Genomic DNA, 24,217 nt, shown 5'->3' on the forward strand with positions numbered 1-24,217 from the left:
TCTCCCTCTGTCACCGCATGGGTTTGATGTATTCTGTTTCATGTGTAAGTGGTAACACTTCGTGGACAAATTCAAGTTTTATTAGTCAAATTACCTCATTCTATGGTTCTGTTTCCCAGGAATAAAGCATCTTACATCAGCATGCTGGTTCCCTTCCTCCGGTATCTGTACTGCGAGCCTCAGAGACAGTCCCAGCACGCACTGCTCCGACAGAGCCTGCTCAGGGTGCTGCTGCCCACAAAGCCAGGGGCTGGATGGATGCCCCAGAGCAAGGACCACAAGAACACTGCAGTGGTGTCTGACAGCCTGCTGCTCTGCCTTTGTCAGCTGGTTTCATATTTACAGGTCACTGATGATCTGTTTTAATAAGAACTTTTTGCTTACTAGTTAATGGTGAATTAAAAAATTATTTGACTTGATTAAGGGCAGAGCGACAAATGGGCCGGCCAATAAATCGGCCCCCGTTTCCTCCATTTTGGAAAATCACAATTGTTGGAAACTTGTTCCGACAATTGCTTGAAACTTGAAACCGATCTTTCCACTGATCTTGGGTCTGAAAATTATCTGCTTTGCCATTTTGCTCTGCTGTGAGAGAAGGCTGATGACAGACCTGCCCACCAGGTCACATCTGCCCATGAGCGGTTAACAACAGTCACCCCACTGTTGCCAACACAGTGATTTTGGCGCTATATTTAGTGACTTTACAGACAAAAAATGTACGTTGGCCAAAATTGGATTCGGCAGATATGGCTTTCTAAAGATTAGGGATTAGCTAGAAAACTGCAATATGTGCTCCCTCAGACTGACTCTGCAAAGTGCACAAGACAATTAAAGGAAAACAGATGTTTTAGTTCTTTGAATGTTGAGCTCACCTATGAGGTAGATTGGTCCAGTTTCCTCTGTTACAAATCATGAGTGAATATTTCCATGGTGACTTTTTCTCATGTTAACAAAACATAAGGGCAGATGCTCTAGAATCTTTGCAAAGACATTTGGAAAAGATAAATTGTGAACATCAGAGCCGCTGCCCTAGGCTGACATATTTTTGTGCTTGTAGAACCACTGCAAGCTGCCATCACCATGGAAGCAGTTACTGTGTCTGAATTGGTGACGGTAGAGGCAAATTCATACTTCCACCGAGTGACTGCAGCAGGTCGCGCATGAGGATCATGTGCCACCGAGGCAACCAGAGGATCTTTGATCATTTTCAGTTGATAGTTGTCTGAAATGATTAAAAATGTATTATTTAAGTCATCTCTGGAAGAGATTGGTTTGCAGTTTACAGAAAGAGGAAATGATTAGCATAAAAACAAATTTTGCAGATTCTGTTAGCTGTTTGAATTCCATAAGTTTGTTTTGACAAATTGGAGCAACTAGCAGTTCAGTGAATATAGAGAACAGTGAGGAGGAGAGTGGACAACCCTGTCTGGTGCTTCTTTCAAGATTGGGAGACACGCCAAGTTGGGTGTCTCTCCTTTGGCTGCCGTTTCTCACTTTGCGAGGGTGAATATGGGAAAGTGGGCATATTGTGGGCGGGCTGTGTGTGTGTTGTGGTCAGGTATTGGGCATGCTGTGGGTATCCTGTGGACAGGCCGTGGGTGTCCTATGAGCACACATTAGCTGTGGACGACACTCTCATTATGTCATTTTGCATAAATACCTTTGGGTAAAAGTGGACCTTCAGTAAACCTGAACCAAGTATGCAGCCCTGAGGTACCCCCCATGTGATTTGTTTGCAATTAGACTTTTAATAGCTAAATGAAATGATAATACTTTTGGTACTTTATACTGTAAGTATTGCCTGTGTAGAATGAAGGGCTATCGTATTCTGATTTTATACTTTACATGGTGGCTGACAAAAGTTTCTGTTTGTCACTGCAGGTGGACAGTGTGGAGGCAGTGCTGGAATTGTGTGGATTTGTGGACGCTCTGCTTCAGGGTCTTATGGACGCCCCTGGAGAGCTCTGGGCAACGGAGAGAGCCAGACTGCTGGTGCAGCTGCTGTGTGCATGTCACCAATGCTTGAAGTTAAATGGAGACTGCAGACCGCTTCTCAGCCTAATACAGCAACTCCTCTCTGCATGCAAGGTCAGGTGCATTTTTATCAGATGCTGGATGAGTTGAAATTGCTATTCTCTCTGAACTACAAAGGAAGAGATTAATGGTCATTATTAGGCTTCCAAAGAGTCTAATAATGAGCAGGGTTCATATAAATAATGAATACCGCTACTTCTGTGTTCTGTAGATGTGGCCAGTGGATGAGCTGATGATGGGTTTGGCCTTGCTTCTGTGTGAGGCTCCTCCAGATCAGCAGAACAGCCTGTTTAGTCTGGGTAAGACTAAATCTATATAAAAATATTCCTCAGTGAAATGATGCCACGGTAGTTCAAATTGATCACCTTTATACCCAAAACACAACAAAGGAGTGTGTATTTGAACACAAAACAGCTGTACGTTTTAAGGTTTCAATCAATCTATGTAAATGTAATATGTTTATACACATGGTAAGAGACATGAGACCCTCCTTCAATTCTATTGTTATGCACCAGAACATTCAGTTCAGCTCAAATATACTTTATTATCCTAAAGTGATATTAAAAATTGTTATAACTCATATCATCCAAGTATTGTTAAAGAGTCATTGTGGATAGTGATGATGTGTGCGAGTCCTCAATGAGTCCTACCAGAATGAACGGGAGTCATAATAATACAAGAAAAAGTCATACAACAACAAAATCTAAATAAAAAACATGAGAATAAACTCATTACCAGAATAAAGTTGTAATATTAGGAAAATTTAAAAAAAAATTAACTACTACATAAAAAATTTAAATGAGGAATGTTGAGTGTCTTGTGAAGTTACTCTTTGATATCAGTTTTACACATAAGGAAATACTTTGTCTTTTGACACATCAGCATCAAGTTATTATTATCAGTACCAGAACTTTGAAATGACTGACAACTGAGTCTTTATCAAACAAAGAGCTGCGGACTAGACGAACTTGTCTGTCAGAACTTTTTCATAATTTTACAACTTTATTGTGGCAATGTTGCATCTTTATTGTACTATTATGATCAAAAATGTCATTATGTGGCCATAATTCTTCATCGTAATTGTCCATATGCTCCAGTAACTACCATTGGTTTTAAAAGATATATATTTGATTTACTTTATTCAACAGACTCGAGGTCCACAAAGATGATACACAGACAACACAACATATAAAGAATAAAAGACAAAAATATATATATATATATCTTTTAAAACCATTGGTATATATATATATATATATATATATATATATATATATATATATATAAAAAAAAAATTCCCTTCTCACCCACCGCGGGTGGTTCTTATTCTCTGAGCTCGGGTCCTCTACCAGAGGCCTGGGAGCTTGAGGGTTCTGCGCAGTATCTTGGCTGTGCCAAGGACTGCACATTTCTGGACTGAGATGTCTGATGTTGTTCCTGGGATCTGTTGTAGCCATTGGTCCAGTTTGGGGGTGACTGCCCCGAGGGCCCCGATGACCACAGGCACCACTGTGGTCTTCACCTTCCAGGCCCTCTCCAGTTCCTCCCTGAGGCCCTGGTATTTCTCTAGTTTCTCGTGCTCCTTTTTCCTGATGTTGCAGTCGCTTGGTATTGCTACATCTACCACAACGGCTTTCGTCTGTTGTTTATCCACTACGACAATGTCTGGTTGGTTCGCCATTTTACCATTTTTTCTGTCTGGATCTGGAAGTCCCACAGGATCTTAGCTCTGGCGATTTTCCGCCACCTTTGGGGGTGTTTCCCACTTTGATCTCGGGGTTTCCAGTCCATATTCTGCACAGATGTTTCTGTACACTATGCCTGCAACTTGGTTATGTCGTTCCATGTACGCTTTTCCTGCCAGTATCTTGCACCCTGCTGTTATGTGCTGGACTGTCTCAGGGGCCTCCTTGCACAACCTACACCTTGGGTCTTGTCTGGTGTGGTAGATCTGGGCCTCTATTGCTCTGGTGTTTAGGGCCTGTTCCTGGGCGGCCAGGATGAGGGCCTCTGTGCTGTCCTTGAGTCCAGCTTTTTCCAGCCATTAGTAGGATTTACTGATATCAGCCACTTGGGTTATTTGCTGGTGGTACATCCCATGTAGGGGCTTGTCCTGCCATGATGGTATCTCTGGCACCTCAACCTCCGTTCCCTGTTGTCTGAGATATTCACTGAGCACATTGTCTGTTGAGGCTTTGTCCCTGATGTATTTATGGATCTTAGTTGTTTCGTCCTGGACTGTGGTTCTCACACTCACTAGTCCTCTGCCTCCTTCCTTGCGGCTCGTGTACAGTCTCAGGGTGCTGGATTTGGGATGGAATCCTCCATGCATTGTTAGTAGTTTTCTAGTCTTAATATCAGTGGCTTTTATCTCCTCCTTTGGCCAGCTAATTATTCCAGCAGGGTATCTGATTACTGGCAGGGCATAGCTGTTTATTGCACGGATTTTGTTCTTGCCATTGAGTTGGCTTCTCAGGACTTGCCTTATTCGTTGGAGGTATTTAGCTGTGGCTCCTTTCCTTGTGACCTCATCGAGGTTGCCATTTGCTTGTGGTATACCTAGGTACTTGCAACTGTCCTCTATGTCTGCTATTGTTCCTTCTGGGAGTGAGACCCCTTCTGTGCGGATGACCTTCCCCCTCTTTGTGATCAGCCGACCACACTTCTCTAGTCCGAATGACATCCCAATGTCCGTGCTGTAGATCTTGGTGGTGTGGATCAGTGAGTCGATGTCTCGCTCACTCTTGGCATACAGCTTGATGTCATCCATGTAGAGAAGGTGACTGATGTTGGCCCCATTTTTGAGTCGGTATCCGTAGCCAGTCTTGTTGATAATTTGGCTGAGGGGGTTCAGGCCTATGCAGAACAGTAGCGGGGACAGAGCATCTCCTTGGTATATGCCACATATGATGGACACTTGTGCAAGTGGTTTGCAGTTGGCTTCAAGGGTGGTTTTCCACAGCGTCATTGAGTTTGCAATGAAGGCTCTCAGAGTCCTGTTGATGTTATACATCTCTAAGCATTCAATGATCCAAGTATGCGGCATTGAGTCATAGGCTTTCTTGTAATCAATAAAACCTTTAAAATATATATTTAACCCTTTAAAATATATATATATATATATATATATATATGTAGTCTGCTTGTCTGTTTTGGGTATAAATAAAGAATGGGAAAATATTTGATTTCTACTTCATTTATGTGGTTTCAAAACAAATATTATTCAGACTTTGTTGTATAAAACTCTATTTTTTTCCTGCAGCTCTGCGTTTATCTCCAGAAAAGGCAGAGCTGTCTCATTGGCTAAGTCCAGTCCTGGTTCTTCCTGTGCTGCAGCTGCTCTCCTGCTCTCAGCTCACTGAGCCACTGGCTGACCCAGTGACACACAGCTTAAACCAGAGTCTGGCCCACAGTTTGTTACGCAGCATCAACAAACCCACAAAAAAGGCCCGGCAGGTACCCAGCTTCTTTCTCAAACGTAACTTACGTTTGAGCTCATTCTGTCTCTGTTCAGGTGTTGAGAGAAAAACACATGACTTTTTTACACTGAATACATTCATCTGATTTAAGATATAGTTGCATAGGGCACTGACAGGTTTTGTTTGGAGGTTAGTGATTGGAAACCAGCAGTCAGACAGAAGCAGCAAAAAGATCCACCAGCTACAGTCTTCATTGTGAGGGCTACATCCGAAGCTACATCTGCTCTGATTGGTGTTTAGGAATGTAGTGCCATGTTTAGGAAGGCACTAGCTGCACTGGATTTTTTGTAGTAACGGGGGCTGCATACAGATGCAGACAATCATTAAAAGTGTTACAAATCAGTTAAGATTTTTCAATGATGCACTACTACTACTTTGTGTTGGTTTGTTGTATCAAATCCCTTTAAAGTTGATTCATTGAAGTTTGTGGTTGTAATATGAAAAGGTCCATGAGGTAGGCATATTTTTACAATGTGTACATTGTCAATAAAACAGTTTTGAAATCTTATTCTGTTGTGTTTCCTTTTTAACCTCTACTGTTCTCGTCCTCAGCCTGGCCCAACGCTGACCCTCCCTCTCAGCTCCTGGTATGCTGAGCTCAGCGTAGCTTTGTCCATATTGGGCAGAGTTTCCCATGATCCTTGTGCGGCCACTGATTGGCTGTTGGCTGTTACTTCTGCCCTAACGTCCAGCCAGCGCCTGTCCTCTTCCCTTGCTCTCATTGTGACTTACCTCCTTATCACGGCTCAGGAGGATATCTGCCTACTGGCTTTGAAAGCAACCCAGGCCATCGCTGCTGCCGATCCCTGCCAGGTAGAAAATCTGAAGTATTTTGACATTTCTCAAAATCTACAGTCATAATAAATTAAAAAATAAGAAATGCTGATACTTTACCATAAAATGTAATGCACATTGTGTGTAGGCCTGTTGCTATAAACAATAAATCAATTAATCGCACGCTAAATTAAAACTATCGACCTCATTTCAATTATTGGCTTTATCGTTTCTTCCGGTCTTTTTCTCTTTCTGTTGATGACACTGAATGAGAAAAGGCTCAACACCGGAGTTGTGTGCGCTGGGCGCACACTATACGATCTTAAAGTTGTCGGCCTATTTTCAAAAAGAGATATAACGGTTCGATCGGGCTCGATTGTGCCTTGTGGTGTCCAACAATGGGTACAAAATAATGGCTCCAAGTCCAGTTAACTAATTTTAAAATCAGACATTAATCAATGCTTTACTGCAATCTATCTGCAATGCATGTGGCTAGTGTCAGTCCTGACTGAATGAAAATCATTATAACCTATTTATGTCACGTTAACGAAGAACAGCTGAAAAGTTACCGGGTTTATCAACTGCTCCAACTCCTCCGCTTGTCATTTCTATATTCTTTGCACGAAATGTTGAATAACATTAATGTTGTTTACAGGTATCATCTCCAATGTCCGCTGGACTTCGGGTTGCGCAGTGTCAGCTGTTTGGGATTCCCTTCCGTAATTTCCCCTCAGAAAGCACGGAGGGGAATCCTCGCTTTCTGATTGGCTACCTGTCACATTCAACAGGCTAGGTTAACGCTCCCAGTCGGGGAAAACCCCTGATTTAGATCGGAGCTGTCGTGAAGTGGGGGTGAAGCGGTAGACCCCGGTTGAAGTGAAGGCAATGATGATTTAATGATGAAAATCTCAACAATCCAGACAGCACAGATGAGCAGAGGCAACGACTCACACCGGTAGTAACTGGACTCGACTTGAAGAGAACAGACAGAATAGATAGGCCTGACAGAGAACACAGGTGGGTATAAATACACAAGGGGTAATCAAGGGAACTAGACACAGCTGGGATCAATCAAGGGGGAGACAACACAGAGACTCAACTGACACAAAATCCTAAATAAACACACAGAAAAACTCAAATCCTTACAGGAGAGGCCTCGACGATCTACCATAATATACCACACAGTACAAGATGATCGGTTACGAAATCGCAAGCGACAATCTTAGAACGCCCAACGTTCTAAGATTGTTGTAGGGGAAAAATTGGGGCAAAAAATCGTGTAGTGTGAACTATTGCATCAGGTAGTCGGATGTGCCCATCTTCTTTATTTATTTTTTTTCCATTTTTTTCTCCGAAGAGTTTTTGCAGCGCTAGTGGCTCGTATTTTTTGCGACAGTAGGCAGACAGGAAAGAGGGCGAGGAGAGGGGGGAAGACATGCGGCAAAGGTCGCCAGGACCGGGAGTCGGACCCGCGACGTCTGCGTCGAGGACTAAGGAATAAAAACGTGGGGCATGCTAACCCCCTGCGCCACCACAGCACGCCCCCATCTTCTTTATTTAAATCTAATGATTAATGAAGGGCAATATAGTATACAGACTTCATAATCTGCACTCTTTTGGTTGAATGTAGTATTTATTTCCACTTTGGCTTTATGTTTAGTTTTTATTCAAGTACATTTTTTTGTTAATGGAGACTGAGAATCCATTTTATTTTTGTTTTTGGAAGTTTTGTTTATTTTGTTTATCAGTTCCAGTGTTAAGTGTTCTTCTGAAAATAAAGCTTATCTATATTTGGCAGGAAATCGTATGCATTTTTACGTCATTTCCATTAAATCAGTGTACAAAGGTCTTCAAACAATATTATTGTTTATTGCAATAATTTTTGAGACAATTAATTGCTCAGGAAAATTTGTTATCGTGACATGCCTAATTGTGTGTGCATTGACCTGGACAACATGATGCTCCTGGTGTGTACTCCTGATGTTTATTGTTGAAGAACTGCCATCAACAGCTGCATTTCTCAATTGCAGCAGTTGGATGCAGAGTTTTAGGAAATCTTTTGGTCTGAGTCTGACAGTATGGTGCACATAACATCACCATGACAACCGCAGCTCCTTTTTAGGAGCGCAGAGCTGAAGGATATTTAATAATATACAACTTCTTTCATCTTTGCTCTTCTCAAAGACAGTATGCTAAAAGCTCCAACTTTTTAGCGGTTTGTAGGAAGGTCTGCAGTTACGGTGCAATCTGCAGAACTCCTGGATCTACAATAATGTAATCTTATTACTTCAGCAAACAATCAAACAACAGAGGTTGTAGCTTCCATATCCTGCCTTCTGCTCTTGAGTCCTCTGAAGATGATAAAGAAAGACATTTAAAGGGAAAGGCTTCCGTCTGGCCCTCAGGGAATGTAAATGGAGTCGCTAGCTGAGGAAGATGATGTGAAATATCACACAACGTTAAGGGCTCCTCATTACTAAGGCTTGTAAGACACCCCAGAGTATTCCCCTGCTGCCCTAATTGCTCCCAAAGTGCCACTTGTGTTGGAGGTTTGATATGTGGGTAGATGTTTATTGGCATATCTATATCCATTGAATCTCTTTCTTGGTAGCTTATTGCATTTGATACTTTGCAGCTGCTTTTTATTAGAAGATGAAAGAGCTTTCTGCGGAGGATTTATGACTTTTTAGAATACATTTCTATTAAAGAAATTTCACTTTAAAGAAAATCTTGCATTTTCATACTCATAAGCTCGACAGGTGAAGTAGTTGCTATGCAACAGCGATGCTGCATAGAAGAAGTGATGCTATATGCAGATTAGACTGTTTTACTGCAGAGCTTTTGTGTGCAACAGATGTGACACTTGTGACCTGTAACCTCAGCACTGAAAGGAATCGTCTGCATTGTTGATCAGTCAGTCCTTTAAATCTGAAGCTCTTATTGGTCAGTCTGAAGTTGAACTCAGGTTAATAGAGTCATTATTTAAAGCTCTGCCTATGGCAACTGATAGCTGGACTCTGGAAGTCTTGGCCCACAGCTCCCTCTAGTGAAGGTTTTATCCATCTACGTGTCATTTAATTGTGGAATTAGCGTTAGGGCTCAGACACCACAGCACACCTGCTGATTGACATTAAAGAAAAACTGTAAAAACCTAAAACCCTGCAAAATCACAACCAATCAGCATCAATAGGAAGCATTAGCTAGTGTGTCTCTACACACTTTAGGTCTACACTCTATAAATACCTGTCACCAGGGGGCAGAGTTGTACTATTCGATTGGAATTTAACCTTAGTTTATTATCCACCTAATCTATTTTATTTCAGTTTGTTCCGTTTTTTTATTTAATTCAATCAGTGTTCAGTATATGAATAGTTTATGTAACAACTAAAATACACTGTGAAAGAAAAAGAGCAGAAACTTATATCTACCCCTCATTCACATAAAGAAAACACTAGCTAATCAAGTCAGAAGACTATTACAAACATATTTCAAATACTCAAAAAACATAAAACAAAACATCATCTTATTAAAAGGTAATGCTGAGGACGACTGTGAAACCTCTGGAGATTCTTGTGCAAAAAGGATTCTTCATAAAACAACCCTGATCATCCTCTTCATGAAACTATTTTACAACAATAGTGTCTTCAGGCAGAGGCTTCTTCAGATGTGCTGTAATACAGGAGATCCTTCCTGCCCACATCTACAACAACTCTTTGAAGAACCTTGAATAATATTTAGTTAAAACAACAATTGATTTCCCTCAGGGATTAATAAAGTAGTTCTGATTTGAATTTGTGTGTCTGCAGGTCCCCTCTCTCCTCCCTGTCCTGTTGTTCAAACTATCGAAGGAAACAAATCCAGATTTGATCCATTCTGTGCTTAACTGCCTGCCAAACCTTGGCACCCATAAGGTACAGTGACTTGATATTTAAAATGTAAATATCAAGGTTTTGTCTTGTAAGCCTTATGATGATGCTGTGCTCTTTTCCAGCTTTGTGTCCCCATGTTGCTGCAGACTCTCCACATGCTGGCTAGTTCACCCAAGCTGAAAGCTGTTGCAATGCGCCTGATGACTGCTCTGTGGAAAAGACAGGTCAGCAATAAAATGATAGTCATTCCTGTGATATTCTTCCATGTGAACGTTTTCAAAAAAATCCTTTTTGATCACTTTGTTCCCGGGTCTCCAAAGGACCGAGTCTACCCAGAACTACAGCGTCTTCTGGGTCAGCAGGACACCAGACTGGTGGTTGGGAAGGACACTCAGTGGGAGCAGACGGTGGCCAGGGCCGCCTGCCTCAGGGATATCTGCAGAGAGAGGTGCGTCATTTGATTAATGGAATAGGATGTGTGTGTAGAGAGTGCACTGAGCAGAGATCCGTGAACGGTTTCTGGACTCTAGTTTATGTAAAGTTTTGCTTTCTATTTAGATCAACTGCACATTTTAGTCAACTGTAAACTAATGTATTTTACACACTCAATAAACTAAAACTATTAATGGAACACTTTCTGTACAAACACAAAACATTTGAAATACTTGTTTAGTCACAAAATGATCATATTTTTGGACACACTGAGGAGGATATTCAGGAGATAGAATTATGACATTCACTAAAAAACGAACCCGATCGAACCGTTATACCTAGGATTTTGTGGTCTCTTTTTGAAAATAGGCCGACAACTCTAAGATCGTATAGTGTGTGCCCAGCGCACACTATATGAAATGAGGAAGGGAGAGGTCAGTGGAGAGCACCGGAGTTGAGCCTTTTTTCATTCAGTGTCATCAACAGAAAGATGAAAAGACCGGAAGAAACGATAAAGCCGATAATTGAAATGAGGTCGATAGGTTTAATTTTTCTTGCGATTAATTGATTTGTTGTTTATCGCGACAGGCTTACATTGTCCTCTACGGTTTTCCCTTACAGGGGCCGCAGGACCTTTTAGGTCGGGTTTTTTTCCTCCCCTTGTCAGATCAGATCCTCATCTGGATCTGAAGATGGCAAGCTAGAAAAGGACTATGGACTTTATGATTTTTGAATTAATTTATTCTGAGTCAATTGTCTTGTCTCTCATCGTGCTGCTGCAATTGTCTGTTTTTATTCAAATCACTTAATATATATGTACCAAAACTAGAAGTACTGTCTCCTGTTTTTTTCACACCTCAGGCTCCTTAAAAGGACACCCTTCTGATGCTGCTTTTGTAGCCGCAGTTAGCTGCCTAGCCCATAAGTGTTACACAACATTTTGAAATTTAGTCTTACACATTTTTGACACAACTTCTCCTGCTGTAGAAAACACCCTCTCACACGGCACAGATGAGGCTGGATTGCAAAGGTATTGCAATGACAACCAGAAGAGGTTAGGATAAATTGTCTTTTGGTTCTGTCAGTATGTCATTGGGTCCTGACATCTGGCAGGACCCAATGACAGAGCCTCTAAGAGTAAATTTCAACTGAATTTGGATACATCATGTATTGGATATTGGATGTGCTTGGCTAGATCATGTAGAAACTGAAAAGAACCTGATAAAACAACGAAATGAAAACAAATACCTTATTTTCCGATGTAAGATCAAAATGGTCCCACACTGCGAAAACCTTTCGTTTGCCTTGAAGTTGGGTTGCTCCATAGTTGACGCTGTACCGTAAAAGATCAAGAATTCTTTTGGCAAATGCATTTCGTTGACAGATTTGCTTTCTTATAAACACAGTTTGGTGCATCAGTGTCATTTCAAAACAGTTCCTGTATCGGTCACATGACTTGCTGAAAGCAATACGTGCACTGACATGGGTTTTGGTCTATTGGCTTGACGCATGCGCCGATGCATCGGTGTTGCCAGACCCATCACTACCTCATCCAAATCATACCTGGAGTGTTGCCTTGATTCCTTCATGCATGTTTGAGAAATTCTGGATTTCTCAAGCATGCGTTTTGTTGTGCAAAACGCCAGGTGGACCTAGCTCCGCCTTTGAGGCGCAGTTCCTCTTCTGAGCTGCAGCTTCCACACTACTGTGCTCCCACCTCACACAGCAACCCGTTGCCATGACTGAGGGGTCAGCCTAAATACCTTTCAAGCTTCTTCCTGCAGTCCAAAAATATGATGGTTAGAGACAGTGGATCCTCTAAATTTGCCTGTTTTTAGAGAATTGAGTGTGAATGGTTGTTTCATCTGTAGTGGACTGATGATGTGTCCTTGGTACACCTGTTAATTGGCCCCTGTTCTTTATGCGTATCTCAGGCCTTACCAGCATGGAGGTGACATGCTAGCTGCCATCTCACTCACTCTGAAGCAGTGCAACAGACCAGACTTGGCAACCCCTGCTGCTCTCTCCCTGCAAGGCTTACAGGAGCTGTGCAAAGCAGAGGTAAACCACCTCTGCATAACATGATCAAGTGCTTTCCTAATTCATTTCTCAACAATGTTCAGTTTTTTGCCTTGGTAACTGTACCAAGAATTATCAGCCAGAGTTCCCAGTTTCAGCCCTGAGAAGCCGGCTGCTTATTTGAACTTTGCTTTGAGTGATGTCAGGGTTCCATTATGTTTTCAGGTAGTGGACATCATCTCTACATGGAAAAGTCTTGGAGCTGAGCTGAAGTGTGACTCCCGTCCACTGATGGTTAAAGCCATAGCCGAGCTTCTGTCATTGGTTCCCCAGCTCACTGTAAAATCAGAGGAGTATGAGGTACTTCAGCTGCTTTCTCTTCTCCTTTTGTATATAAAGCTGCAGTAAATAACTTCTATAAAAAAATATGTTTTTTTACATATTTGTTAAAACTATCACTATGTTGTGACATTATGTTATGAGACATATCTTCTTTTTCCTTTTAGCTTTTTCCCTTTAGGGGTCACCACATCGAGTCATCCGTCTCCATGTAACCCTATCTTCCGCATCTTCTTCTCTCACACCAACTACCTTCATGTCCTCTTTCACTCCATCCATAAATCTCCTCTTTGGTCTTCTTCTTGGTCTCTTTCCTGACAGGTCCATCCTGAGCATTCTTTTACCGATGTATTCAGTGTCTCTCCTCTGTACATGTCCAAACCATCTCAGTCTGGCTTCTTGGACTTTATCTCCTACACATCACAAAGAGAACCTCAACATCTTCATCTCTGCTACCTCCAGCTCTGCCTCCTGCCTCTTCGTCATTGCCACTGTCTCTAAACCAAACAGCATTGATATCATGTACACCTTTCCCTTCATTCTTGCTGATACTCTTTTATCACACATCACACCTGACACTTTTCTCCACCCGGTCCACCCTGCTTGGACACATTTCTTCACTTCTTTTCCACACTTGCTGTTGTTCTGGACTGTTGACCCTAAGTACTTAAAATCTTTCACTTTCTTTATTTCTGTTCCCTGTAACCTCATGTCTCCACTTGGATATCTCTTGTTCACACACATGTATTCTGTCTTTCTGTGGCTATCCTTCATTCCTCTCCTTTCCAGGGCAAGCCTCCATCTCTTGAGATTTTCCTCCACATGTTCTCTGCTCTCACCACAGATCACAATGTCATCTGCAAACATCATAGTCCATGGAGATTCCTGTCTAGCCTCATCTGTCAACCTGTCAATCACCACAGCAAATAGGAAGGGGCTCAGAGCTGATCCTTGGTGAAGTCCCACTTCCACCTTGAACTCCTCTCACTCTTACAGCACACCTCACCACAGTCTTACAGCTATAATACATGTCCTTCACGACTCTAACATATTTCTCTGTTACCCCAGACTTCCTCATGCTGTACTACAGCTCCTCTCTTGGAGTCCTGCCATATGTTTTCTCTAGGTCTACAAAACACAATGCAGATCCCTTTGACATTCTCTGTACTTTTCTATCAACATCCGCAATGCAAAGATTGCATCTGAAGTACATTTTCTTGGCATGAAACCATACTGCTGCTCACAGATGTCCACTTCTGACTTCAGTCTGGCTTCAACAACTCTTTCCCATGACTCATCAACTTTATACCTCTGTAGTTGCCATAATTTTGGACATATCCCTTGTTCTTGAAAATTGGCACCAGCACATTTCTCCTCCATTTCTCAAGCATCCTCTCACTCTCTAGGATCTCATTAAACAGCCTTGTCAAAAACTCTACTGTTGGCTCTCTTAGACACTTCCATACCTCCACAGGTATGCCATCTGGAACAACTGCCTCTCCACTCGTCATCCTTTTCAATGCCTTCCTTACTTCATCCTTATTAATCTTTGCTACTTCCTGATCCACAGGAGCAGCTTTTTCTCCTTTTTGTTCTTTCTCGTTTTCTTCATTCATCAACCTTTCAAAGTATTCCTTCCATCTCCTTATCACACTTTTTGCATCTGTCAGTAGAGTTAAATCTTGGTCCTTAGTCACCCTAACCTGTTGTACATCCTTCCCATCGCTATCTCTCTGCCTCGCCAACCTGTATAAGTCCTTCTCTCCCTCCTTGCTCTCCACCCTATTATACAAGTCAGTGTATGAACTTTGTTTGGCCTTACCTACCTCTACCTTCACCTTACGCTGCATCTCCCTGTACTCTTGGTGACGCTCTTCAGTCCTCACATTGTCCCACTTCTTCTTAGCTGCTCTTTTTCTCTGTACCCATATTTGCACTTCCTTATTCCACCACCAAGCCTCCTTGTCAACTTTCCTTCCAGAAGACATACTGAGTACTCTATCTGTCTCCCTGATAGCATGAGCAGTAGTTGTCCAGTCATCTGGAAGCAGGTTCTGGTCACCCAGAGGCTGTCTCAACTCCTCCCTGAAAGCCACACAATATTCTTCCTTTTTCAGCTTCCACCACTTTGTCCTTGGTTCTGCCTTTGCCCTCTTTACCTTTCTCACCTTCAGAGTCACTCACACAACACCATCCTGTTTAGCAACATTCTCACCTACCACTACTTTGCAGTCACTGAATTCCTTCAGATTGCCTCGTCTACACAAGATGTAATCCACCTGCATGCTCCTACCTCCGCTCTTGTATGTCACCCTGTGTTCCTGTCTCTTTCGGAAGAAAGTATTCACTACAGCCATTTCCATCCTCTTTGCAAAGTCTACCACCATATGTCCTTCTGCATTCCTGTTCTGGATGCCAAACCTGCCCATCACTTCCTCATCACCTCTGTTCCCTGCTCCAACATGTCCATTAAAATCTGCCCCAATCACCACTCTCACCTTTATGGATATTTTGCATCACTTCATCTAACTCAATCCAGAATTTCTCCTTCTCTTCTATATCACATCCAATCTGTGGGTCATAACCACTAACAACATTGAAGATCACACCTTCAGTTTCTAATTTCAGGATCATCAACCTACCTGACACACTTTTCACCTCCAGAACATTCCTGATCAACTTCTCCTTTATGATAATCCTTACACCATTTCTCTTCTTGTCTATACCATGGTAGAACAGCTTGAACCCTGCTCCTAGACTTCTAGCCTTACTGCCTTTCCACCTGGTCTCCTGGACACACAATATGTCCACCTTTCTCCAGTGCATCATGTCAGCCAAATCTCTAGCTTTCCCTGTCATAGTCCCAACATTCAAAGTCGCTGCTCTCAGTTCTATACTCTTACCTTTTCTCTTCTCTTTCTGCCTACATACATGTCTCCCTTCTTCTTTGCTGACCAACAGTAGTCCGATTTCCACTGGTACCCTGTTGGTCACCAGCATCAATGGCAGTCGTTGTTAACCCGGGCCTCGACCTATCCGGTATACTGGAGATCATATTATTGACTTGCATGTCAGATTTGGCAAATGTTTTACGCCGGATGCCCTTCCTGATGCAACCCTCTGCATTTATCCTGGCTTGGGACCGGCACAAAAGACACAAAATGGCCCTCTTTGTGGCTGTATTGTTATGAGACATATAATCTGTGAAAAAATTTTGCTCCTCTCTGTTCTCCCTATGAACATGTGACATCAGAACAATTACACTGCTCCATCATAAACAACCAATCAGAGCCAGGAGGAGGGTCTTAGCACTGGCAATCACCCTTTTTCTGTGCTACGCTACAGCTGCTTCACCACAACAGAGTATGCCATGAATGCTAATTCTACTTACATTGACCACCAATGGTGGTGAATAAACAGTTTTCCTATGACAATAAATTGTTTTTCTGCCATTAGCACACTTAGCGGTGTGTACATGAGCATGATTGACAGCGCTAAGACCTTCTTCCTGGCTCTGATTGGTTGTTTTTGGTTGCATTTCTTCAGATGGCAATAGTACCACAGGGAGGAGGTGGAGGAGATTGAGCTTTTCACATACATACCGTCACGACATGGTGACAGTTTTAACAAATGTGGAAAAAACATAAACCATAATTTCTTGAACTTTGTATTACATTAGAAAACAATGCCTGACTGCTTTTTAGATTGGAGTGTTTTCATGTTCTGCTTTATAGATTTTTATATTGAAATGTGTGTTTTCCTTTCAGAAACTGAAAGAGGAGGTGGTCAGCTTTCTCTGGAGTTATGCTGCCAGCCAGGTTTGTGTCCTCCCCAAATATTTGTCTGATGAACCATCCAGATCAGTTTGTAGTGCTTCTGTAGAAAAGTGCTCACTTACCAACCGGTTCCTTGTGCTTTACCAGGATCCAGAGGTATCCAGCTGTGGCTATAAAGGTCTGGCAGCTTTTCCTGAAACAGATCACACCATCCTCCACCTCCCTGAGGCAGTAAGACTCCATCTCTTCTCCATATTGGTTGGCTGGTTTACATTTATTTTGAAATGCTGCAATTACACACCCAGTAGAGCTTTGTTTATGTAAACTTTACAGGTGCATGTGAAATGTTTTTCATGGAGCAATAATAGTTATATATTCCAGTATGCTTCTTGACACCATTAAATCGACTGGTGATGCTGGGGACAGGAAGGATCTAAGGTAGCTAAGGTAAGGTCTTGCAATAAATGTGACTGAAGACTGTTGCTCTGTGACAGCCTCATGACGTCATAACTTGCTAACAGTTCAATATTAAGGGAGGACAGATTATATTTCACTAGCAGTTGCTGTTCTTTGCAACTGTATTTTTTGCCTTTACTTTATTACTATAATAAACTATAGTAATAGAAAAAAGCCAAGATAAAGGTATGTTTTCATGTGTCTTGGTATGTTTATTAAAAAGATTTATGTAGCTGTTAATAGAAAATCACTTTGATGGCGAACTGGAACGGTCCAGTTCAACAGCCAATCATTTATGCTAGATTCTTTGTATCTGTGTGAAACTGAGTTTTAACTTTAAATTAGTTGATTCTTGTGGTTGGCTCTGTATATTTCTGTGGGTTTTTTGGCTTAAAATTGCATGTTTGATAAAAATAATTAAAACTTCTCAATATTTGACATTGTCTAGCAAAATGTTTTTACATCAGACTACATGGCTACTACATTAATATATTAATGAGTGACTCTAAACTGTAATTGTGTGCTGCTGAGCATGATCATTTATGTGACTAAAATAAACATTATTCTTACATCAACTTATAAGTTATGTGAAACTTCTCCAGGAGTTGTTAAAATTATTTGAAGACACAGAATCAGCACAATACTGGTTCACATTCCATGTGACAAAGACTCACCTAGTATAGCTTTAATAAGAGAAATTAATTTTTATCAAAGTATGTCATGAATATACAGTATGTATATGTATTCCATCTTAAGGAGGGCTACACCGATTGCAGTTTTCTGGCAAATCGCTGTTGCAGGTAATTAACGAGCCTGATTGCTGATTCTGATTTTGGCCGATACCATTTTTTTTTATATCAGAATTGTTGCTAAATATAGCAAAAAAGTCATTGAGTTGGCAAAATTGGAGTGATTATTAACTGTAAATGAACAGACGTGACCTGATGGGCCAGTCGGTAAGTCAAACCTCTCACAGAAGACTGTGGCTGATATTTTAAACCTTTTCTGAGGTAGAGAAGATCAGTGGATAAGATAGACTTGACATGTATATTGCCTGATAACTGATCTTTCTGTGCATGTTTTGAAATAGAACTTCTTTCTGGCCAGGTTGAAAGAAAAAGGTTTAGAGTTCTTGTCTCAGTTGGAGGTTGACTCCAAAGACGAGGCTTTGGGATTCAGATATTACATTTGTAGTGGAGATGAGTTATTTGATTTAAGAATACCATAAATTGTAGTAAAATCTCTTTGGATCACTTCTCTTTTGAGTATCTTGGAATTGAGGTTAGAGGCCACAAACAAACTTTAACAGTAACTCTATACAAAACTCCAACATTTGTGGAAAATTTCTTTACTGACTTGAATGAGCTTCTATCTCTTATATGTATTGATTATGATTGTTTAATAATTGTCGGTGATTTCAACATTCATGTTGACAACCCCCAAGACAGAGGGGCAAAAAAGCTCGCTAATATTTTAGAGACTTTTGATCTAACACAACATGTCAAACAAGCAACACACACTCAAGGACACACACTGGACCTGGTTATCAGTAAGGGTGTGAATATTTCTAATCTCTCTGTAACTGAGAGCCAGCCTGTCGGATCACTTCGCTGTTATCTTTGAAAGTTCTTTATCTTTTAACCCACTTGGACAAACAGCAACCATCACAAAACGTTCTCTCACTGAAAACACAGCAGAAACTTTTAATCAATGAGAGGTGGTGTGCAGGAGAGTGCCGGTAGGTGGTTTGAACAACTTGGGGCAGTGTGAATGTGTGGGGGGAAGGTGGTGGTAGGGGAGTAGCAGGAGGTGAGCTAAACCTGTTGAAAAACTGGTTAAACTGGTTTGCTCTATCCAGGCTCCCAGATGTCTGTGTCCTTCCCCTTCAACCCAGCAATTTGCTTCAATCCTTTCCACACATCTTTCACACTGTTCTGCTCGAGTTTGGACTCAAGCTTCCTCCTGTAGTTGTCCTTGCATGTCCTCAGTGTCTCTCTGAGTTCACGCTGGACTCTCCTCTGCTCCTCCTTATCTCCAGACCTGAAAGCCATCTTCTTTTTGTTTAGAAGTGCCTTCAGGTCACTGGTAATCCAGTGTTTGTTGTTGGAGAAGCAGCACACGGTCCGGGCTGGCATAACAGTGTCCTCACAGAATCTGATGTAGTCCGTGATGCAGTCAGACATGTTGTCGATGTCCTCCCCATGAGGCCCACAGAGCACATCCCAGTCTATCGACCCAAAGCAGTCCTGCAGTGCCTCAGCTGCCTCCTGTGTCCACCTCCTCACTGTCCTGATGCGCACAGGCTGCCTACTCACTAAAGGGACATACTTGGGAGTCATCCTTACCAAGATGTGGTCCGACCTGCCAAGGGGGGGCAGGGCTGTGGCGCTGTATGCATCTTTGGCATTAGCATACAGGAGATCCAGCATTTGTTTTCCCTGGTGGGACAGTCAACATACTGCTGGAAGTTGTGTAGAGTTTTGTCCAATGAGGCATGGTTAAAGTCACCTGTGATGACCATGAAGGCGTCCGGGTGTTGAGTCTGGAGTTTGGCTGCGGTAGAGCTGATGACGTCACAGGCCACCGCTGCATCAGCTGATGGGGGAGTGTAAACAGCGATCAAAATGGCGGACGTAAACTCCCTCGGTAAATAATACGGCCGCATTCCCACAGTTCAATGTCCGGGCTACAAATCTGTTCCTTCACGTTAACATGACCGGGATTACACCACCTCTCACTCACATAAATTGCAATCCCGCCGCCCTTCTTTTTCCAACTCTTGGAAAAGTCCCTGTCCCCCCGCACCAAGGAAAATCCAGGTCCTCTGGGACCACAGGCCTGTCTCCGGGCAGCAGCAGAGGCTTACACAGCGCAATCAGCTGTTCACGCACGTAAACAATGCCGCTACTCCGTTTGGCGAGGTTCTCCGTAACAAAGAGTATAAAAAGTAGCAGAAGAACGCGGAGAACAGCGACAGAACCACATCCAGCCATTGTGGAAAGCTTAACTGATGATCTATGGGTTCTTTAAGCACGGATCCTTAATTGGTTACAGCAAATATACACAGATTAACACACACGACTGGAGCTGCGTCTGCAAGCAGCCAGCTGTGCCGGCGCCAAAAAAAAAAAAAAATGTAATCAATTACAAATTTATTGATGGAACCTGACTTAATGCTGTGTTTTGATTGTTGATTCTATATTGCATTGTGTTTCTGTGTTTGTAATGATGTAAAGCACTTTGAAATGCCTTGCTGCTGAAATGTGCTATACAAATAACATTTGATTGATTGATTGATTGATTGATCAGCTGAGTTTTACTGCAGGCAGGGTGTTTGGGAGTGATGTCTTCAGCACAAAGAATGTGACGTCTCCTACAGTGGTTTCTCCAGCACAAGGAATGCTTAGGAATTAGATCTAATCAGTTTGTGAATAAAAATGTTTTCCAACACATCATCACGGGAAAAAATTGGAGGTGCTTGAATTGCAATTTTTTGGCCAAGAACTGATTACTGATCTTTGAAAAGCCTGACCTGCCAGTTTTGATTTCGGCCGATACCATTTTTTATGTCTGAAATGTTGCTAAATATAGCAAGAAAGTTGCTGAGTTGGCAACAGTGGAATGACTATTGTTAACTGCAAAGATGTAGACATGACCTAGTGGGTCAGTCTTCTGCACTGCTGTCCTCTTCTGCCACAACAGTGCAGAAGAGGACAGTAGCTGATTTTTAGACATTTGATGTAGATAAGATTGGCTTCACATGTAGAGATTAGCCGATCACAGATCTTCCAAAATCAAGGAAATCAGAGCCTATAAATCGATTCACCCTGGCTCCGTCATCTCTCTAACTGGGCGTCTAACCATACAGGCAGACATTTAAAGGGAAGTGGCAATAGCAGAGGAGGTGGACTAGCAGTGCCTTCCAAAAGGTGGTGGTGTCATCCAGGACATGTTGCTGTTGAATATCATCTCTGCTGCCCAGAAATGTAGCTGTTAGGATCATGAGACTGCTAGACCACAACAGTCTTCAGTCAGAGGCCTATGCATATTTGTTGCAAGACTGACTGCTACCATAGATTCTACCTCGTTGTCCATGGCTCTTTGTATGATATGAGTTACAACAATGTTTAATTTCCCTTCTGCATAAATAAAGAACTTTTTAAATGAATTAAATGGAATTTCACCAAATGTTGCTGACCTAAACATGCTGGAATGGGTGTTTTTGAACAAATAAATCAAACCTTATAAAGATAAACATAAACTTCTTTATATTGTGTGCAGTAACAGAAAATCCAGAATAAATGTTAATTTTACTGCATTCTGTAAATTTGCAAGGAGTGAGCTGCGTTGTTCAGCTTTTAGTTCCTGGTTGTCGGTGAACCTGCTGTGTTCTTTTGGTTCACCGTTAGACCAGACCTGCTGTGAAGGTTTCTGAAAGTGAAGATGACGCTAAGGGAGAAGAGGAAGAAGAGAAAGATCTCTCCATCCCTGGACAATCCTACATGAAACTACTGGCTCTCACCTCCAACTCTGCTCTGCCAGGTAAAGCCTCTTTATACATAACGCTGTAGAGATGAAGCGATCAGTATAAGTGATCAATAGTGATCAGAAATGTTTTGTAGATTTCAGATTTCTGATTGTTGCAAAGCTGTCGGTACTAGATGATAGCTATAAAATGATCATATTCTGAAAATATCTTCTCTCCTTCCCGCTCTGAGTGGTTATTAATGTTATGTTAGGAGGCGGGGTTATGTCACAGTTAGCAACAGTGGAGTGACAGTTTACTGCACATATCCAGACGTGACCTGGTGATGTCAGTCAGTCTCTATCATGGCAGAGCAGAAGAGGACAGCAGAGAGGCTGTTTTTCAGAGCTTTGCAGGGGAAGATAAGATCAGTTTCTCATGTAAGTATCGTTCAATTGCAGATGACCCAAAATTGATCTGCAAAATTAGGGAAATCGGAGGCCAATTTATCAGCCAGCCGGTATATCAGTGTACCCTTAAAAATAAAGTCTGTTGTTTGTGTCTCAAAGGTGTTCCAGAACAGAGAAGACATGCACTGAATTGGTTTCTAAAGATAAAAAACAAGAATGTGTTCTAAAGAGCATAGTTGACATATATAGTATTCATAAGAGTTTCATAGAGATTTTGTTTTGACAATCACAGCGTATCAATCATTTTAGCTTTGTCCTAATTCAGTTTCAGTTTCGTTTCTTGTGTAGCTTCAGTTCATAACAAACAAACCTAAATTTTATCTAATCATCCAGAGATTCCAAGTTAGTGAATCCTTTCGGAACTGATCCCAGTAATCAAACCATGCAGTAAAGTTCTCAATGTCGTGATTAAAACCTTTTGCCCACATCTTGGGCAGAGTGTAATATGTCTGCAAATAGCTGGAATTTTTTTAGTCTTTGAAATGCTATGTTAGTGATTAGCGCAGCTAGCATTACTAAGACAACGGTCTCTGTGTTTATCCCCTGGAGATACAGATCCTTCACTTAATCCTGAGATTTCAGAAAAGTGTTTAAACATTTCCTAATTCATTAAGTTCTGTGCTGTGGTGACACTGACAAGGTCACTGATGGCCAGCAGTAGCCGTTTTCTCAATGCATCTCTAGCAGTCGTCCTCAGCCCAGCCGTCTGGATTCCATCTTTAGCTGCACAAGTTGACTACGGATGAGAAGCTGGTTCCCTGTGGCTCATCTTAATGGTGTTTTTCTCATTAGCCTTTGAGACCTTCCTGACATCGCTGGTGAAGCATGAGATGAGCCAGATGCCACGAGGAGTGTATTTCTCTGCTCTGAGAGGGGGTGGCCTGCGTTCAGACCAAGGAAAAACTGTAGCAGGGATCCCAGCATTCATGCTCAAGACCTATGAGAAAAACAAGCAGCCTGGACTGAAGCCTGGACTAGCAGGTGATTAAAGTCTTCCTTGTTGTTGGTGTTGCTTCTTCTGATAGATGTTAGCTTTGTGGTAAAGTGCAGAGAGCTGAACGTGTTCAAGGACAGAGAGGCAGCAGTGAGGTGTGCAGCAGGAGTGACAGCTGGATTCATGATAGGGTGTGATTACAACGCATCTGGAAGCACCTGGAGAGGTGGAAGTAGCCCTGGAAAAAGGAGGCAACAGAAGCTAGACAGATGTACATGTGTGAAGGAGGGGGAACTAGTGGATCAGTAATGTGAAGATATACTAAAGTTCAAGTATCAAACATCTAAACCAGCGTGTCAAATAGAGGTGGGCAATATGGACTTTTATAATCATATTTTGGAGTACTATTATGATAATGATAATAAAAAAAATAATGATGAAAAATTGTTTATTATAGTTTTGTTAGCATTCACTTAGCATTTGTTAGTGTCACAAACATACAAAAAAAATTCCAATTTAAATTGGCTTCTTCAGGACTCCTGATAAAGAAGTGTGATTTATATCACTAAACTGCACACAGTAACTTTAATCATATTTTCAATTTACTGATATTTGTGGAACACTGGAGACAATAGCATAAATAACATTTCCAATAAGGTTTAACACCATTAAGTCGTATTTGTCAAGACAACGATAAATCTAAATTCTTATCATAATAAGAAATTTTCTTGGTAAATGCCCACCCATAGCGTCAAACTCATTTTATTTTCAGGCCACATTAAGATCATGAATGTCCTAAATGGGCCAGTTATAAAACTACCCATTAATAAACTGTTAAAATGTTTACGAATAGTTGGGTCTGTATTTCATAAGTATGTCTTTAAATTATATAATAATAAAAATGGATTCACACTGATGTGATTGGAACTCTTCAAATAAAAGCTGATTTGATTAACAAAAAATATTTAAGCACATAACTTTCATTTTGAAGGTTCTGTTTATGTGACCTTGTAGATTCTACAGGGCCACTATAATTGATTAGTGGACCGGATTTGGCCTGCGGGCCTTCATTTTGACACGTGGGATCTGAAGCCACGGCGAGTGCAGAAAAGAGAACATATTAGCAAGATAGTGAGGGAGGATATGTAGAGGGTTGGTGTGGGTGTCTAT

At 41.7% G+C, this 24,217-nt stretch overlaps 1 protein-coding gene across 5 annotated transcripts in view; it reads left to right on the forward strand.

Moving 5' to 3' along the window:
* The window catches only part of focad (focadhesin), a 74,810-nt gene that overhangs the window by 27,122 nt on the left and 23,471 nt on the right, over window positions 1-24,217 (forward strand). For all 5 annotated transcript variants that reach the window (XM_028038515.1, XM_028038516.1, XM_028038518.1 and 2 more), the window contains 14 exons: window positions 120-345; window positions 1,882-2,088; window positions 2,246-2,333; window positions 5,297-5,490; window positions 6,066-6,326; window positions 10,094-10,198; window positions 10,279-10,380; window positions 10,477-10,604; window positions 12,523-12,649; window positions 12,833-12,967; window positions 16,714-16,764; window positions 16,870-16,953; window positions 21,588-21,720; window positions 22,906-23,094. In XM_028038515.1, the coding sequence (XP_027894316.1) occupies window positions 120-345; window positions 1,882-2,088; window positions 2,246-2,333; window positions 5,297-5,490; window positions 6,066-6,326; window positions 10,094-10,198; window positions 10,279-10,380; window positions 10,477-10,604; window positions 12,523-12,649; window positions 12,833-12,967; window positions 16,714-16,764; window positions 16,870-16,953; window positions 21,588-21,720; window positions 22,906-23,094 (2,030 nt within the window). The remainder of the gene's footprint in view (window positions 1-119; window positions 346-1,881; window positions 2,089-2,245; window positions 2,334-5,296; window positions 5,491-6,065; window positions 6,327-10,093; window positions 10,199-10,278; window positions 10,381-10,476; window positions 10,605-12,522; window positions 12,650-12,832; window positions 12,968-16,713; window positions 16,765-16,869; window positions 16,954-21,587; window positions 21,721-22,905; window positions 23,095-24,217) is intronic.

Source organism: Xiphophorus couchianus, chromosome 14, assembly GCF_001444195.1.
Source record: "Xiphophorus couchianus chromosome 14, X_couchianus-1.0, whole genome shotgun sequence".
Taxonomy (NCBI): Eukaryota; Metazoa; Chordata; class Actinopteri; order Cyprinodontiformes; family Poeciliidae; genus Xiphophorus; species Xiphophorus couchianus.